This window comes from Poecilia mexicana, unplaced genomic scaffold, assembly GCF_051168715.1.
Source record: "Poecilia mexicana isolate PSO_F unplaced genomic scaffold, ASM5116871v1 scaffold_18, whole genome shotgun sequence".
Lineage (NCBI taxonomy): Eukaryota > Metazoa > Chordata > Actinopteri > Cyprinodontiformes > Poeciliidae > Poecilia > Poecilia mexicana.
Genome location: NW_028263387.1, coordinates 12,612,549 through 12,631,532, shown reverse-complemented (window position 1 = coordinate 12,631,532; position 18,984 = coordinate 12,612,549). Strand labels below are relative to the sequence as shown.

The 18,984-nt window shown below is 42.0% G+C and overlaps 1 protein-coding gene across 3 annotated transcripts in view; it reads left to right on the top strand.

Moving 5' to 3' along the window:
* Positions 1 to 1,472: 1,472 nt before the first annotated feature.
* The window catches only part of arap2 (ArfGAP with RhoGAP domain, ankyrin repeat and PH domain 2), a 131,129-nt gene continuing 113,617 nt past the window's right edge, over positions 1,473 to 18,984 (top strand). The window contains exons 1-8 of one of the 3 annotated variants that reach the window (XM_014996748.2): positions 1,473 to 1,778; positions 4,132 to 4,252; positions 5,972 to 6,846; positions 9,656 to 9,729; positions 13,637 to 13,713; positions 14,041 to 14,102; positions 15,356 to 15,691; positions 18,078 to 18,147. In XM_014996748.2, coding sequence (XP_014852234.2) covers positions 6,035 to 6,846; positions 9,656 to 9,729; positions 13,637 to 13,713; positions 14,041 to 14,102; positions 15,356 to 15,691; positions 18,078 to 18,147 — 1,431 coding nt within the window. In that variant the 5' untranslated portion in view covers positions 1,473 to 1,778; positions 4,132 to 4,252; positions 5,972 to 6,034. Of the gene's footprint in view, positions 1,779 to 1,828; positions 2,023 to 4,131; positions 4,264 to 5,971; positions 6,847 to 9,655; positions 9,730 to 13,636; positions 13,714 to 14,040; positions 14,103 to 15,355; positions 15,692 to 18,077; positions 18,148 to 18,984 lie in introns of those variants that run through there. The other 2 variants (XM_014996747.2, XM_014996749.2) reach the window with 2 other exon arrangements.

The following is an 18,984-nucleotide window of genomic DNA, read 5'->3' as shown; positions in this document are numbered from 1 at the left end:
GCATCGTTTTCGAAGTTTCCTGAGGAGTTTTAGGAGTTTCTCTTGTGGGTACACATGCAGTACCTTGCAAATGTATGCAGAGCACTGGCATTATATGTGATAAACCAACCAACACAAGGCAGTGGTTATCTTTGACATGGAAAGAAAAGATACTCAGTTTTCCAAGTTTTCAATTCCAAACTTTTAGGCCTTCACAAAAGAGCTGGATCCACACCGAGATTGATTTTCTTGGATTTTATTTAGGGGTATTAGAATAACACAAATGCATTCCACACTTTGCATTTTGTAAGACGTATTTTTTTTAAAAACCCTGTAGGATTATTTCGTCTTCGCTTTAACGCAGTGTGCTTCTTTATGCTCATCAAATAACACGTTTCCAAATACAACACACCAAATCTGGTGGCTTCAAACAAATTAAGGAGTGTGAATTTTTTTTTTTTTTTTTAGAAATCACCGTAAGTAAATTTGTATGCGAATATCTCAGTGACTATAAAACTGTTTCTTCAGACCAAGTTTCACCTACATTTTTAAAAGCAGTTAAACCATCCTCTGATATGTAACAACGCAAGATATTTAAGTTCCCTCAAGGTTGGTGGTTTTGGAGTTCTGCATATCACAATATTAAATGAAAAATCTTCTTAATAAAAGCAAGTATAATAAAAAATGTTTTAACTTTTATGCCTCCTTCTTGGGTTGGCTTTGTTTCGATGCATGGTAGTGAACATTAGATATTGTTATGATTTGTTTCTATGTCCCACAGAACCTGCAGTACTCTGTCTCCATCATGTGGACAAGAAAAATAAGTGCAGTTCTTCACAGACCACTTATTCACAACACGATCCACACTGCATGGTCCTTTTACCCCAATTAAATCCTGATAAAACACCGCAGCATTTAGATTCACATAAGGTCATGTAGAAATGTGCTTCCCCTTTTGTTCTTTGTTTTCTGAGCATATGATTGGCTCAGCAAGATATCCTGGGAAACATCCTAAAAACATTCTCTCTGTGCATTAAAATTAGTTTTTAGATATAACTAGAAACATTTAAAAATGCTGAAAAGGGTAAAGACCCACTTTGGATTCAAAAGACAGGGTTTTTTTTTTCTTAGATCCTCTTCAGAAATTAAACAATTAACAAAAATGATAATGGTGTAGACATATTCATGGTATGCATGTCAGAAGAAACTAAAAATGTATTTATTTTTTGTTCTGCCGCTCACCAAAGTGTGATCCAGACTTCTAATTTCTCTGTAACTCTATCATGAAGTTTCTACCTGCTCACTTATAGCCATTTCCTGTTCTACTTGAATTATGAGACCTGAATTATGAGACCTGACTTCCTACAGAGTGGCTGCAGGAAGTCATGGATTATTGATTAACACGAGAATCCTCTGATCAGCCGAAAATGTAAAGCGTTTTTTTTTCTCTTGATGGCAGATTTCTTTCCCCATGGAATAAATTAACAACAACAACAACAAATAAAGTAAATATCAGACTTTTCTTCATTTCAGATCGTAGGGTCTACATGGGAAGTAGCTGCGTTTTAATGATTTTTCATTGCTGTCCTGGGTGGAAATAAAACATAACGTGTCAGTAGGACGTGTTGCCGGCTGCATTCCTGCCTGTGCTGAATCCATAGCCTGCAGCATCGGGATCAGGCAGAGGCATGTCAGCATACCCAGAAAAACTTCACACATTCCTGTGCGCTCTGAACAACGACATCTCGCCATTCTCTCTAACAATGTCACGTCCTTATACTGGGTCATCTTAACAGCTGGTAAGTGTCACATAATCACTGATGACTTTTTTTTTTTTTTTTTTTTTTTTTTTTTTGTAGAAGTTAAGGGGGGGGGGGATGGTTCCCTGATGGGCGTGGAGCTCATTTTACTCAATGACGGAAACAGCCGAGTGACTTGAACTGTGGGGTTGAAATTCAAAGCAGCGTTATTAGAAAAAGACTCGAGGGAAGTAAAGGTGTGCGGATAAAATGCCGGAAGTTTCTTTCTGTTCTTAAGTTGCAGGTAAGCTTTTCTAACGCAGCTGCACACACACACGCACGCACACACACACACACACACACACACACACACACACACACACACACACACACACACACACACACACACACACACACACGTCCTCGAGTGGTACGTTTGTTCAAAAAGCGAATCAAGACCGGGCGGAATACACCACCTTCAGTACCAAAAAAAAAAAAAAGAAAAAGAGAGATTAGTTTCTTACGTACGCGTTAGAGGAGAGGACGTAAGTAGTGACGTATGATATGGATTCTCGACCAGGTTGCGTTTAGCGGTTTTTTAAAATAGGTGACATTTACATTATATTTTCGGTGTAAGACCGTTCATCCCGAAGTGAAACCAGGGCTTAAGCAGCACCACACGTGGATTGCTCAATGAAAACACTCCCATTAAGGAAAAAAAAAAGAAAAAAAAAACCTCAGCGTACCTTCACGGCTATTGATCTAATTAATAATCTATTTTACTTGAGTTTTAAGTAGCATGGCATATTAAGGGAACCGTTTGGAGAATGTCTTAAGGTTTCGGGGCGCCTGAGCTTGATGTGAAACACACACGGGTAATATTACTCTCAAACAAGGAAGAAAACACAGGGTGGACTTTGTTCAAAGAGATGCACAGAAAGCAGTGGCATTGTACAGTTTTGTATTTGTGTGCATGCATGGACGTGCATACTGTGACTCACGCAGTGACTGAACCGTACAACAGTACCTGCAACTTTCTTTTGCGTAGTTGTGTTTCAAGTTACCAAAGTAAATGCAACATGCTATATTCCAATAGCATAAGAAAAAACTATCCAAACTAACTTGTTTTTAAAAAAGTAATCCCTTGTCCTTGTTAAATCATCAAGTATCTGTGATTAACCGATTTATTTGAAAAGCTTGTTTCAGCTTCATTAGCCACATCCAGGCTTGAACTTTACTCCTCAAGTCAGTGGAATCAAGAAAGCAGTCAAACGAAAGCTGTTTGACTGCATGAAGTAGGCAAAACGATCTCAAAAAGCGAACAAAGCTGTCAACATGTATCAATCTGGAGAGGATTACCAAGGTGTTTTTTTTTTAAGAGATTCCTGATGGTACACAATGAGAACTATTCAGAAATGGAGAAAACAAGAAGCGGCGGTAAACCTGCGTAGAAGCAGCCGGCCGTACGCCGAAAGTTCATCAACTGCTCTTGTGGGACGTCACGAGAAATCCCAGAGCAATAGCACTGTAGGCCTCAGTTGAGGTCAAACTTTATTATTGGTGTAACGTACCACATAAATCTCAGGTCAGTGCTTTTCTTAAATGCATGCAAAACAAGAAAACATTTCAGAAAAACCAGTCTGACCATTGGTTTGGGGCCTTGAGCTGGGTCGTGCAGCAGGAACATGATGCAAAACACATCACCACCTTTTTTTTGTTGCTAAATATGTCTTCATACTCACGAGGCATGTGCAAACCTAGCTGATTGAGTTCTCTTTTTCTCCTTTTCTCTCTCTCTGAAGCTGATGTGTGGCTTTGATAACAAGGCAGTGTAGCTGTAGATTAAGACTCCTCTGCCTGATCTTTATTAATGTCTGTGGTTTAGTATCTTCTTTGTGTAGCTGGCTCTCTACACCACTGCTACGATACTAGGCTACCTCCAAAGACTTGACTCCAGCTTATTCTCACACAGCCACTTGCAGCTCTTGTTGCAGTCGCATCCATGTCGCGGGTGCGGGGGGCGTACAGGTTTTTTTATGATCTTAAAAAAATCTAATTTTGCTTTCGTAAGTAAGCTAACTGAAAGCAAGTTTCTGTTCACCGTTTGAGACATCCTTTTAGAGTAAATTCACGAGCGCCTGAAGAATGTTTCTTAAAAGCAGAAGTAGCGGTACAGGTCCGCTGTGAGTGGCAGCTTTGTAACCTAAAAGAGAAGTGGACATATTTTGAAGCTGATGTTTATGCATCTCCCTGTGAGTTTCAAGTGTGTGTGTGTGTGTGTGTGTGTGTGTGTGTGTGTGTGTGTGTGTGTGTGTGTGCGTGCGTGTGTGTGTGTAAGAAGCTAGATGGTCAGAGGTCACAGTTCTGCTGCAGAGTTTAACTGTGTATTTTTTTGTTTTGTTTTTTTTCACAGGGGTTAGCGTATCAGCAAAGAAGAAGGAAAAACATGCTGGTTCATTCTGGTAAAGCTTAAGTTTTGATGTCAGCTGCTGTTTCATCAGAGCTATTGCTGTTTCCTGCTGCCACCTCCAAAGGTATTGTAAATGTAGGTCTGTTTGCTAGTTGTACATTACTCTGACTTGGCTTTATTTGTCATTGTTGCATAGTACTAAACATGACTTGAAATTATGTGATAAAAACTGAGCAAAACAAAAACCAGAAACAAGTCGAACAGTTAACACTCTGCCCATGACATACTGTTTAGTGGTTGGACGCAGTGATGCGCCAAACTATTTCTTGTGACAACTGCCTCGAGTAAGACTAAAGTGTGAAACCAACTTTGAAATTGTCATTGTATTTTTTATTTTTTTTTACATAAATGTTGCTTGTTTGCACAGAGCCCAACAGTTGAGATACGAGAACCGAGGCATTTTTATTCTTTTTGTTTTGACTTGGCCTGCATGAGTTTTTTCACAGCATACCCTTGTGTAATGATACCAAGTTCCTTTTTATAACACGATTGTTGCCTTTATTTCAACAGCTTGCCAACCAGCCTGTAACCTGCCAGTTTTTAGTTTTAAAACAGTGTTGGCTTATTAGCAGTAACGGGGTAGCGTTTTCAGCGAGCAAGAACTTTGTCGTGCAGCCAAATTCGTTTGTGCGGGGGGGGGGGGGAAACGTAGAAGTGCAATCTTTCTGCCAGTTTAGCAGCGACATGTCGGGGTAGTTCTGCGTTCTGCTCCTGGATCCGTACAGCCAGACAAAACTTTGGTCACTTTTCCTGTCATTCCGTTTTATATGACGGTACAAAGGTCAGTTTTAATGGTTTCCGTCACTTGTTAAAACCTCGGTGTGCCTTTATACCTCTATCCAGGTATTGCTGAGTTCTCTCACTTGTCAATAGTGGTTTAAGACTAGTGCCAGTTTCACACTTAGAACTATTATATTGCATACAATTATTTCTTTAACTTGTAGTTAAACATACATGTTGGTTATTCAAAGTAAAATGTTTTAGAGTAATGGGAAAATCTGTTTATATTCTCTTGGTTGTTGAACAGAGAAAGCTATCCAAATAAAACGTGTATGGATTTTAATACAAATTTTTTCTATTTTCTTCTGAAAGCAAAATGCTAGCTACCTCGCTGTAGTTTTCCAACGGGTTTAAACAAAATACAACATGTATATTAAGGGTGAAAGTTCAAAAGGATCAGATTCATTCATTCATTGTGTTCTTGAAATTATCGATCTATCCTAAACAACAGATCAAACATTAGTTCCACCCTGGAAACATTTGGCAGACTTTTTTCAAATATGTATTTTAAAACGAAAATGCACGCATCACAATCTGAATGTATTAAACGTGTTCCTTTTTTTTTTTTTTTACTTTCAATTTATTTATTGTAACCTAAAACTTTGAGATTAACCTGAGCTACATTCCTGCTATCGGTGGGCGAAATGCACAGAAGCCACAATCAAAACGGTTAACCTTGTTACGATCGTCAAGCAGAAAACCTCTTAGCTCTGGTCACCGACTGATTGAGCATGGCAAGAAATTGAACCGTTGGTTTGTCTCAGACTTTTTATGTTGGTTTAGATTAGATACAATTTTGTTCACGCAGAAAATACCTTTACAAGCCCCAGCATTGAATTTTACAGCTGCAGAACTTCTGTGCTCCATAAAACCTGATATGGTCATTTAGTGTGAAGTATATCCCCTTTGTGGTACCTTTTATTTTAATTACACATTAACAAGGCAAAAAAAAAAAAAAAAATGTATCGCCTATCTGTTGATGTTGTCTTGTGTGTCTCCACAGTGTGAAGGTGGCCTCCTTGTTCTCCATGTCTTGCTAAAGCTTCAGACGTGGGACTAGAGCACCATGTTGGAGCCTCGAGAATCTCGATACAATATCGAGGAGTGGCTGATGACCCTTCGCTTGTCGCAGTACATCTCCTTTTTCCAGAAGGCTGGATATCGGGTTGTGGAAGACTGCAGAGGACTCACAGATGAGCGACTCCTGGAGCTCCAGGTGCTGCCGACCGGCCACCGTAAACGAATCCTCTGGAGTTTGGAGGCGCAAGGGTTGAAGCAAGAGGGTGGAGAGAGAGGTGAAAGCGAGCAGGATACTCGGGAGAGTGATGGGAATCAAAAGAAGCCACCGTTACTCCCGAGACACGTTTTCCGTAATTACCGAAGCACGGGGGTGTCCTGTCAACATAACCAACCGAAGGAGAACAGGGACTATAATGTGGAAGGGAGTCAGACTTTGCCTGCAGGTGCAGGACTAACACCAGATCCTGAGAACCAGCCCGATCGCCGACATATTATTCCACCAGTACCTGCCCCACGAAACCCCCAGCTTACACAGACGTCTGTGTCCTCACGTCCCTGCTTTCCTACCTCCATGCTCTCGAGCAGCAGCAATGAATCGCTTCCCACCTCGGAAACGCCCTCCGATTTCGAGGCCTCTTCAGAAGAGCAGTGTCAGTGGAACTGTGACTCTGTGCCCTCTGCAACCGATGCTCTCCGTCTAGTGCTAGCTGAAGACCAGGAGGATTTTTATGGTGAGATGGTGGAAAACTCAATCTACGAGGCACAACCAGCTGGCCCGCGACTTACCCGCTCCTACCGGTTAAGGCACCGGCCTGTTCCTGAAATCCCCAGCGAACCTGCTGCTGCGCTCCTGGACAGGTACCGCTTTTTAAGTTAAAAAGCGTAGCTGTAGAGTTAATAAAACTCGATTCTCCTTTTATAGACTCGCCGTAGCATTTGCACACACGTCGTGCTCATTAGACGAGTCATCTAGAACGTTTTTGCACTATACTCGGTGTGCGCATTTACACAGTGGGGGTTTAAGAAGTTAATTGCAGCCGCAGCATTAGTTAGTTGAGAATCATCTGCTGCATTCCAGCAAATTACTACCACCAATGGCAGAACCTCAACGGCTCCACTAGGCAGCCCACCCACTGTAAAAATATGTTTAAAAATAAAATATGCACAAAAGCATGAGTCCGTTGCAACCAAGCTCAGAAAGCTTTGATTTTGGCAGAGTGTATGATTACTAGTCTGATGCATAAAAAGGTAAAGGTGCCAGGATTTTCCAAAGAGAAGTGCAGTGTTGACCTGTTACTGTAAAGTGGCATACGGTGGTTGAGAAAAACATAACCAGTAACGATGTAGAGTTAAAACGGCCCCACCCATCATTCTCATTAAGACAAGATGTCTGTTAAACTGTAGATTAGCTAGTAGGGATGATCAGTTTTCCTTATTTCATTGCCATCAGAAAAAAAGAAAAAAGAATTTGCGAACCCATGAGAACTCTGATGATCTCTATGCGATCTGCGCAAGCCACAAGAACATGCTTAAGATACAATTGAATACAATTACTTTATACTTTATAGCAGCATAGTTGCAGCACCAAATCTCGAAACTTTATGATTATTAGATTAATGGGGGGAGAAAAAAAGCGACTAACAAATAGTTTTTTTTTTTAAATCATCACTATGATAAATGCCACAAAACTTTAGTGAGATTTTTAGTTCTCATCTCCCGTCCCTACTGGCTCACCTGAAGGAGTAGCATGACCAAAATGACACTAACCAGCGAAGGATGCTTATGCTGCTCTCTAAAGATCAGATCAAGCAAAAAGATGTAATACTCTGGACAACTGAGACTTAAAATAAAATTATGTTAAATTTCATGTGGTCTTATTCCTTATTTTTGCTTTAGTCTGTAAATAAAAATGAAAAAGACGATATATAAATAACCAAAATGTTATTTTAGCAGCAGCAGACGTAGCTGTTGCTTTCGTGTTTTTTTTTTTTTTTTAAATATAAGATATTTTTTGTTTTGCATTTCTGCACAAATATCTCAACACATTTCAAACCGTGATGTTTTTTTTTTTACCCAAGCTTATCATCCCATTAGAATCTGATACTGACCTTACCCACACAGTGGTTTGTGCCCAGTAATTCCAGCAAAGAACAGCACTGGGTTCAGAGTGAAACTGCAACTTTTCCTGTTGTTGATCCCTGAAAAGCAACAATCTACTCCTTGTGAGCTCAGAGTTGCATCTCAAGCCTCTCAGTCTCATTTGGCATTTAAACCTCAAAGTTCATAGCCCTACAATATGTGAAAAGACTGACGTATGAAAGCTAATTTAGATATTGCAATAAAAAAAAAACAACCTCTGCTGTTTAAGACAGAGGATTGTAGCATAGCTTAGTAGGCAAAGGCTGGTCAGGAGTATCGAGACAAACCACAGACCAGAAGTCTGAGAGCAAAACCAGAACAGCCGGACATTTTGAAGCAACTTGAGGATTCTGTTTGATCCGTTCCTTTAAAACAATCAAGTTCTTTACGATTTAAGAGATGGTCACTGCATAATCAATCTTTCCTTTTCATTGATATGCACAGTTTTCTTCAATTACTAGACCACTGATGCATATGTTAATAAACAGAAACGAGGTTCTAGTTTTAGAATTGAGAAGATTAGTAAGAGAACTTCAGTGCTAACGTTGAAAAAAAAAAAAAAAACATCACAGTTTGCATCTTGTGTGTGCGTGCGTGGGTGTGAATGCATATGCACATGTAAAAAAATAAAATAAAAATAAAACTATGCTTTTTCTTTTTCCAATTTTATAGTACAATGACAATCTCTTGCTGTCCTCTGCTAACAGACTGGCTTTTACAGCAAACGGTATATTTCTGCAGGGAACATGTTTGGACATCTCTTTACCAAAATCCGAGACGGTGTGCCAACAGAAATGCCTCAAATGAACTTCAAGTCACGGTGCTTGAAATCAAAGTATCAGGGCTTCCTTTGTTTCTACAAGCCCAGGAACGACCACTGAGCAAAAAGTACCTTGGATGACGAAGCTACATTTTAATCAGACAAAGATAATCTGAGCAAACAGACAGTGCCTCTTAGGAGAAAATGGTAATATGTGAGAAAAGTTATATACCCAAAAACCTTATAACTTGTTGTGCCACCTCTGGCAGCAGCAAATGTATCGAGCATTTCTGAGACCAGACCGGGTTGTCTTTTATGTCTCTCTGAAAGAACTTTGTTCTAAAATTCTTTACAACAATTGTATTAATCAGGCCACATTGAAGCGTTCTCCAGACTAAGCTGCTTGTTTGCAGGTGAAGTCGCACCATTTGAATCTAAATTAAGCCCAGACTTTGACTAGATTTAACCGTGTCTAAAAAAAAAAAAAAAAAAAAAAAAAAAAATTAAAATGGCTGAAATCGGTGGGCGTTAAGTGCTTGCTGCTTGCCAATGTTGCCATTGCTTTCAGACGTACACCAACGGGGCACCGGAGGAGTACGATTACGTATCCCACAGAAACGAACGCCCTTCACTCTGCAATTTTATTTGGACCTTTTGAGTTGTGAAACTTTCCTCAGCTCTGAAGGTCTTTATGCTTACACGGCATTAACTATTTCTCCCACGTGCTCCACTGTTGGTTCTAATCCACTGATTCTGCTTCCTCCTCAGGAGCGCACAAACAACCAGCCCTGAACACCTAACCGGCTCAGAGCGTCCCACTGGTGCAAACGGCATACAGAAAGGTATGCGCACACTTTCGGCTACATCCCCTTTATCTCGGCTATGAATATTTCATACGGCAGCGGAGTCGGCGGTGCTGTTGTTTGCCCGAATGAAAGCTGGGGGCTGGGGGGGAGGAGGTGGGAGAAGAGCCAAGGGTAGAGCGTGGGTGCGGCGGGGCTGTTCGAAGGCTGCGTCGCGGGAGAAGCCGACACCCCGGTTTCAAGCGCTCATCTCGCCGGGCATATGCTCTCTCATATCTCCTTCCTCGGGGAGACCTTGGTATATATTCCTGTCGCACCGCTCTCTCCAAAGTTTTCCTGAAGTTGTTTAACTTTGGTAGCGACACGTAGGCTTGTAGTGTAGTGATTTTATCCGGCTTGCTCAGTGATCCCCCCCCCCCCCCCACCAGTCAGGGGTGTGGGGGGGGAAGACTGGACTCATACGAGCAGATAATGCTTTTCTTTCACAGGATCTTGGTGCAAAACAGCTTTAAACTTGTAAGCCTTCATAGGGTGTTATTTAACAATATTTGTCACTCTCCTGATTATTTCTCTGCCCTCTGACACAGATTTTATCTGTTGTATCTACTTTCTTGTTATTGGTAACTTTTACTCTAACTCTGTAGCCTCTTGGCAGGCGATGTTTTGCCAACTTCTGTCCGTGTGGAACAAAATAGGCAGTGAGGATAGACAGGGAGGCGAGACAGTGGGAGAGGGTTGGGAGAAACAAGGACGAGACGCATGCAAAGCAGGCTGAGAGAGACCGAGGAGGAGGAGGAGAAGAAGAAGCCAAGTACGTCCCAGAACAGGGACATGGGGAGCCCGAGTCTCAACTAGCAAGTAAAAAAAATTCCCCCATCTTAGATTCAAGCAAGGAAGACGTTATTTGACATATGATTCTCGTGGAGCACATTTGAAGGGTTTATTCCATGATGAGATTCGGGATGCATAAAAACAAAGAAAAAAAGAAAAGAAAAAGTGCAGTACTGTCTCAGAGAAGGATATATTCAGTAAAAATGCATCGCTGGAGGCATGCAGGCATTTAATTTCTGCACCTTGTCCTTCGACACTGCTCCAAAAACAGCACATGTTCTGTTTAGCGTTTTGCTCCAGCAGCCCTGATGCCCCTCAGTCCAACATAAGTCCTTGTGCAATTTTTTTTTTTTTTCTTTTGTGTGAGTGGCACACATACAAAATCGTAAATGTCTGACTCGACATTTATATTTGCAGCCCGGTTAGTTTTCTGAAAATACTATAAATCTGAAGTATATCTGCGGTGCAAACATGTCGTGGCAAGGAAGGAAGTCATAACAAAGGAAATCATAAGAAAGTCGTGTTTTCCAGGGTTTTGAAAGGGAAACGAACTGCTTTCAAAGCTGCCGGCACGTAGCGGCGTCACTGTATTGTGTAGCGTTTCCACTTTCAATCGATCGTGGCGCGCAAGTACAAGAGAAAATGAGAAAATATCGGGAGTCGCACTGTCGAGATCATTTCATTCCATCTATTCTGATTCTCGCCACCGAAAGACTGTTAAAAACAAGGCTGCAAATCTAGATAGAAATTCTCATTAATTTCAGGGGCATTTGAAGCTGGTGTCTTGGAATTTCTGTGCCGAGAATTTCTAAGAGATCACCAGCGAATGTTTATCCTGGAGATGAAAGGAAATCTGTCGTCAGTGCAAATGGATAACGTTGTGAATTAAATTCCAATTGCTTTGTGTCAGATCGTTGCCACACAGATCAGATGATCCTTTTTTCTTTTTTTTTATTCTTCTTTATCTGGGGAAGCTGGGTATGGCGTACCAAAAGGAAGAATAAAATGTAATCACTGGCAATATTATTAAAACAAAAACAAATATAACAAAAGCGTAATGGATCACTGGAATAAAAGGTTTAATTTTTTTTTTGAAGAGCTATGATGTGCTGATAGAGGTGGTAGTACTGAACACAAATGTATGCAATTTGAAAACTACAGATTTACAAGAGTAAAAATCAGTGTTGTCATTAAAAACATTTTAATATTAATAACCTAAGTCGAAAAAAGACTAAGAATTTGAGGTTAAGTTGGTAGTAGACAAGTTCAAAGGAACTTACGTTGGTTTTCTTTCTTAGAATCAAACAAGATTCAAACAAAAAGGAAAAACAACTTTTTGCCATTTTTAATCCAAGAAAATACATGTTCAGATCTATTAAAAACTCTAACAGACTGTGCCTGAAAGCATCACAATTAACTTCTTCCAGTGCAGAATGGCTACAGTTCAGCTCCGCGTGACTGAGCTTGTTCTTTTGGCCATGATCACAGGTGAGAGTTGGAAAAGACAGAAGTTTGTCTGCCATGTTAAAAAAAAAAAGAAAAAAAAGAATTGATTTGGAAACAGAACCAAAATGAGAATGACTTTGCAGCTAATCTGATTTACTAATATACCCGATGCAGCAGAACGCTGAATTCCACGCCCTTGATCCCAATAAACCTGCTTACCTATTAAGAACTGGACAAGGACATTTCGGTCTACAAAAACCCCCTTAATTTTGATCCAATTTAGACAATCGTAATAGTTTTTTTCCAATGTGTCAGGATGCGGTACCTCCTGTCACAGCAAACGAGTAAACAATAAAAAATATGTACTTTGTTTAATTGTCTAAGCTTCTCTCTCAACATAGGGGGCGTCAAAAAAAAAAAAAAAAGTGTTAATTGCAACGTGACCTGCGCGTCCCTGACTTGACTCATCTCTTTACTAACTCCGAGCCCGATAGCGGTGTCGAGGTTGCCCAGACTGCTGCTGAACAAAGTCTGGTCCAAAGCAGATAAAGAATCCTCTGAGAGAAACGACGGCGCATAGCAGACACAAAGCCTCTGAGAGAACGGTAGAGGGGAACAGACGGCAATAGAGTGCAGTGGCGTCAGCGGGGCCCCTCGGAGAGACCCACGAGTGGCCTGAAGGTCGGCTGATAGAAGGTGATTGATGGTCGCTATCTGCCCACCAAGCTTCTCCGTGGAGAGGGTTGCAGTGTCGGAGTGCAGTCCATCATCCAGCATTCTGACCTCTTCATACGGCTTGCAAAACCGACTACTTGCCCCGCGTGCTCTCCTATAATGGCGAGGATAATTGGAGAAAGAAACTTTCTGCTGGATGTTAAAAACACCAACATTTATGTGGCAGTCTTTTCATTTGGTCCTCTGCCCTTTTATATCTTTGTTTTGTCTCAAGGCGTCTTTAAGTGTCTGAGGGTGATTCAATCTTTGTAAAGTCTCAAAGCGCATCTGTCCAACCGCCGATGTCTCTCTCTCTCTCTCTCTCTGTGTGTGTGTGTATGTCTGGCCCTGTGGCGACAACTTCTGGCCTTCGCAATCCTCAGGAGGGAGTAGTGTCATTTTTCACGGTGACAGGAAGCGGCCTACGCGCTGTAGCTCCAGGTCTCCAGACTAATAGTGTCTGGTTTGAGTCTCTCTCTCTCTCTCTCTCTCTCTCTCTCTCTCTCTCTCTCTTTCTTCTTCTTCATCCTCGCTTTCCGCCGACCACAGTTCCTGCAGGAACAAAAGACGGAGAAGACAGTCTTGGCAGCGATGCTGTTCGTTTGAGACGGTCCGAGGAGGATCAGACTCCCATTAGCGTAAAGAAGAGGGCCGAGGCGGAGAGATGGGCACGCTGAGGCATAAAGGGAGGGGAAAAAAAAAAAATAATTGGTTTGTGCCTGGATGGATCAAGGGCTAAGACGTTTACTCAGATCAATGAGTTGGTTAAATGAAAGAGCCCTATAACATCTAAGTGATTTGAAATTCAACCGGAACAATCCGGTTAAGCTGCTCACTTTCAAGCTCCACATTTTAGGCCTTCACGCCATGTTTTTTTTCTTTTTCTTTTTTTTTTTTTTAAAGTTCCAACTCTTCGACAAAGCCACCTTTGTGTTTGTTTCTGTCTCCTTTTTAGCTCCACTTCAAAGAACCTTGACGCCCATCGCTCCCTACGGAGAAATATTCCTGTACAACAAGCCCGGCTCGGCTCCGGTAAGACGGCGCAACACTCCCACTCGTGGACGAGTGACGAGCAGCTCGGCAAAGAGGAACCAGCGTTTCTCAGATCTTTCACCAGCATCTCTGCTGTTTCAGCCACACTCACACCAAACTTCCCTTCGCAGTGTTAATGATGTCACCCGCGAACACATTGCAGAGTGGAAAATGTGCTTGTTTCAGTGTGCTCTCCCCCGAGGTTAATTGAAATGTCACCCCGCTACTAAAGTTAACATAGTTTAGGGGGCCGACTTGATAAGGGTGTCCTGCTGAAAGATGGACGCGTTCTTTTCGTCCGATGCTAATCTCTGCTGCTCTCTGTAGGAAAAAGGCGCCAAAGACGGGTTGCAGGGCTTTAAGGCCAGGATGAAACCAAAGAAAAAGAGGTGTGTATGCTGATCTGATGCCGCCTTCACAGGCTGCAACCCATGCCTAGGTGGGCCCCATGTGGGGAAAAGGAGGGCAGGCCATATGGGTCCCATATGGGTTTGTCCGATAGCCCCACATGGGTTTGCCCATGTAGGGCTATAGCCCACATGGGCCCTATATGGTGGTGGCCCACATGGATTTGTCCATTTAGGGCCCATGTGGGCTGTGGCCCTACATGGGCAAACCCATATGGGACCCATATATCAGCCCTCCTTTCCCCCAAATGGGGCCCACCTAGGCATGCTGGCCGCGAACAGGGGAAGCTGCCTTCCCTGCTTCTAGCATGCTGATGAAATGCCTTGAATTCACATTGTTCTGCACTTCACAGCCACGAAGTTCAGCATGTTTCATTTAGATCTTATGCGTTGCTTAAATATATTTTAGCAGTTCATAAGTGTAAAGTCAATAGAAGCGATCTATGAAATCCGCAGCATCTGAAAAGTGTAGCACGCATCGGAATCCAGTGCAAGAATCGCCTGCCGCCTAATGAGCAAGCGGAGAGTCAAGTTCCTTTATCTCGGTATGAAAACTTACCAAAAACATGGCCGTTCTTCAGCGGGCACACATGAACGGGCGAGTGACTACAAATGAATGCCGGGCATTTGAGATTTTTAGTTATAAAAACGTTATATTTTCCTTCCGCTTTACAGTTGTTTGCTGGTTTCCTAATAAAATTCATTGAAGTTTGTCGTTTTAATGTGGAAAAAGCACCAGCTGTTTCAGTGCATCTGTGAGGAACTGTGTGCGCGAGCAGTTAAAACATTAATTTCACCATTTTTTTTGTATATGAATAAGAAAAACAAGGGGGGTATACATCACTTCCTGCCTCTCATTAATGATTGTCTCAACGTTTTAGGAAATTCAATGATTAGCCTTGCAGAAGTTTAGATGCGAGGATCAATGTTGCATTCACTGTGCTTGTTAGCTAATTATGTAGCTCTACAGCTAGGCTAAGAGGTCTTTTATCTTTTATTTTTGTCGAGCCATAAACTTCCTGAATCTTCAGGTAAGAAATTAATTTTGTTTTGAGTTTTACTTTTTTTTTTTTTTTGTCCGTGAGACCAACATAGACCAACATCGCCAGCAGTTTTAATGTATTTCAAGTGTCGTGATTATATCATTTACTACGCTTTGAGAGGTTACATATAGAGCGCTATAAAGTCAGCTTACATCCGTTTTTGAATTCTCCACGTCATATGTGCTCTTGCAGAAAAAAAGCCAAAGAAAAAGGGAGTCCTCCGTCCCCGCCTGTCCCCGACGCAGACGGATACTCGACCGTGAAAATGTGTGCCAGCATGCTACCTCGGGCCAGTCTGGACGCGGCTTTTTCCACGACCCCCGACACTGCCCCGGCTGGTTTGGCGAGCCCCGTCCCCGAAGACGAGTCCATGATCATGGTGGAGTGCGACCTTTACACGGAGTCTGCAAACTGTCGAGGGATTGTGACGGACAGCGCAGAGCCCGATATCTCGCCGTACGCCTGCTTCTACGGAGCTCCCAAACAAGCGGTCAAAGTGGGCTGGCTGGACAAGTTGTCACCTCAGGGGTGAGTTAGCCTGCTAGCTTCTGCCCGCGAAGCAGGGGAGGATTCGGCCATTTTGGGAGGGGCTTTTAAATGAGGATAAACCAACTGACAAATTTGACAATTTGTAAAAATTAACGAATTTGATCTCTACTTGAATCGTTTTTTTCCCCCCTTCTAGCCACAACAGATCTTTGGATTGAAAGCTTTTATCACTCAGAAGAGAGACATGCGAGGCCTTTAAAAATAAATTAAGTTGACACGCGTGGGTGTAGAAAGTTTTTCTTCTTTTTATTTTTTTTTATTTTGCTGCCCCTGTAAACCCTTCACAGCTCACTTTACAAGTTCCCCTCCACATACAGTACTAAATACTACTGTAACGTACAATGCATCTTATTCTGTCAGACATACAAGATAAAAGTATTTTTTTTATACATTTCAAATACTGTAAGTTTAAAATTGGAATTGGCCAAAAAAAAAAGTCCCAACTGATGCATTTATAGATTTAACGGAGGAAGTTTGTTCATGTTTCTCTGCAACCAACCGCTTTGTATTTACGAATGATGTTTTGTCCTGAGTTTTAAAAGCATTTCTCATCCGTTTCGAATGTATCGCCTCCGTCCATTTTTCATGCGTTTGACACTGTCCCTGTGACAAATTACAGCCTTTAATCATGAGAATGTGCTATGAGCTCCTGCTCTTTATTCATGCCCGTTTATTTGTTGCACACTAACAGGGCAGAATGCAAAAATGTTTTTTGTTGTTGGTGTTGTTTGCATTCTCAAATGCCCTTAATATTAATGTGGTGAATAGGATCTCTGTACCCTTGCATTGGTGGCTGCTCCAGAGGGGCACTTCCCCACCCCTAAAAACAAAACAACAACAACAAAAAAATCAAAACAAATCTAAAAGGTTGTTTTTTTGTTCTCTATGTGACTAAATAGCTCAACAAATCTGATTGTGATTAATCCTGACATAAATGAAAGCAGTAATGCTTAATGAGCAAAAACAGCTGTGACTTGGTAACAACCAAAACAAAAAAAAAAAAAAACCTGATATAAAACTGTGATAAGCCTAAGACCTCAACTGGCATCCTGTAAGCAAATGCACGGTAGAACTGGACCATCATGTCTATCTGAGGCTTAACAGAGAAGTTTCATGAAAAGGAGAACTAGTTTGTAGAGCCTCACCAAAGGTTGCTGGTTGGCAACCAGCTGCAAAGCAGTTGAAGGCAGAACTGTAGCGTTTACAGCACTCAGAGCATTTTAGATACTTGGCAGCATTGCAAAGTCATATTTTTAGTGTTCAATAAGGTGATGTCTTGTGTCTTTTGCAGTTCACCGAGAGCTGTGAATATGGTTTGTCTTGTGTGTCCTGTTTTCGAATACCACCAGCAGTGGCAGTTAAACCACTGACATGAATCAAAATCTCCAGGACGCCTAGATCAAGACATATTTTTTTTTTTTCTTCTAATGCCTTCCCCCTCAACCACATCAACAGCCACATTGTTCTGTTGTGAAGAGATCTGACACCAAGTAGAAAAAACTAAATCCAACGTCTCTCGCCATTAAGGTTTTTTTTTTTTTTTATGTTGAAGACCAAGTTTGTTTCTAAATAAATGGTTCACAATGATCTTGTTGTGGTATGGCGTAATCGAAAAGCCGGAGAGTGTCGAAATATTGCATTTAACAGGCACGCTGTCGGTGACCGTCCTCACGTGCCTCTGAGTTTTGCAGTGGTAGCTCAAGCGTAGCAGCTTGACAGTTTATTTCTCCTGATGCTTCTGCAAGTCTCAGATGAAAGATTGAGCGTTCATCCTCCTCTGGGTCTCTCATGCTCCGTGTGTCTTGATCCTTTAAATATGCTGAACTGACGAATGGCTCCACGGACAGACATGCGAAGCGGCTCTATCAAATTTGCATGAGTCTAATATTAGACAAAGGAAGGAAGGTGGGAGTAAACCTTGTGGTTTTGAGACGCAGGCCTTCTTTTGCTGTTACTCAGTTTGGTTTTCTTGGCAAAACTAGATTTCCTTTTCAGTCTTCTGGCACTGCATGCATCAGTGTTACTGTGAAGCCACGCTATCAATCATTTATTTGCCTCTTATAGTCTCCTTCAGCACCTGATTTGCATGGCTTTGGCAAACTGCCCTTGGGCTGTTGAATATTCAGCCTCAATGCGGCCATTTATTTTGATTAAGATAATTGACAGCTGTTGATACGACTTTTGACACTAATGGATCAGTGGCACTCATGATAAAATATGAGTACCTGTGCAGAGTAGATTAGTAGCTCACTGTCTTCACACCAATGGGGTTAGCTTTCGCTTTCCATGATTCTCTCAAATTGGGTTTAGATTTTTTTATTTCTCCCCCGCCCCCCTCACCTAACCTTTGCATCTCTCTTTGCAGAAATTGTGTTTTCCAAAGAAGATGGGTGAGATTTGACGGCGAGAGTCTGGGCTACTACAACAACGACAAGGTAGGTGGGGGGAGTCAGTGGGACGTACACTGCTCAACATGTTGGCGGCTGCTAAAATGTCGTCTCTCAGACTTTTCTGCAGCTATTTTGGTGAAAGCCTGTTTCCTTACTCGGCTAACTCTGTACCAAGTTCTTAAGTGCTCCCCTATTGTCATCGTCATTAGCTTGGCAGAGTGCGAAAAGGGGCAAGGACGGAGTAAGATGCGTGACGGACCAACACTCTGTGCCTGTAGAGTACACCGGTGTTGGCACCTGGCCAGCTCCAGGAGAGTGCAAAAGCATGACAGAACGGGAGGCTCTCATCTCTTATTGCCTTCATCAGCATTTTTCCCCCCTGGCCGTACGGCTCCTTCCGCCCCTTTGTGACGGTAGAGTTTGAAGTTTGGCTCATGTCGAGTGGAAGGTAGTGATGAGTAAGAATGGCGTGAGACAAGAGGAAGCTGGAAGGGGTTGCAGACGTAAGTGTAATACGGACAGAATTGAAATTTAGACTCAAATGATAAAATGGAGGGTGTTGCAGTTGCGTGCCTGAAATGTATCAGAAGAGTAATGAAAAGCTATTTTTATGTAGAGTTCTTTGCAAAAGCACACTGCTTGAACTTTTTCACATTTCATCATTTTGCAGCCACAAACCTCAGTGTATTTCTGACGCTCCATGGCGAATGTATGAGCAAGTTGGCAGAGCAACAAAGGAGAAAAAAAAAAAGAGATAGAAACCACAAATTTCTGAGAAAATGGTGACAATCCGCACCCTTTTTGCCTTGGTTTCTGCCAATGAGTTGCACGTTTCAAGTAAGCCTCGTGGCTCATTAACATCTCCGACGCATCACTCAACCC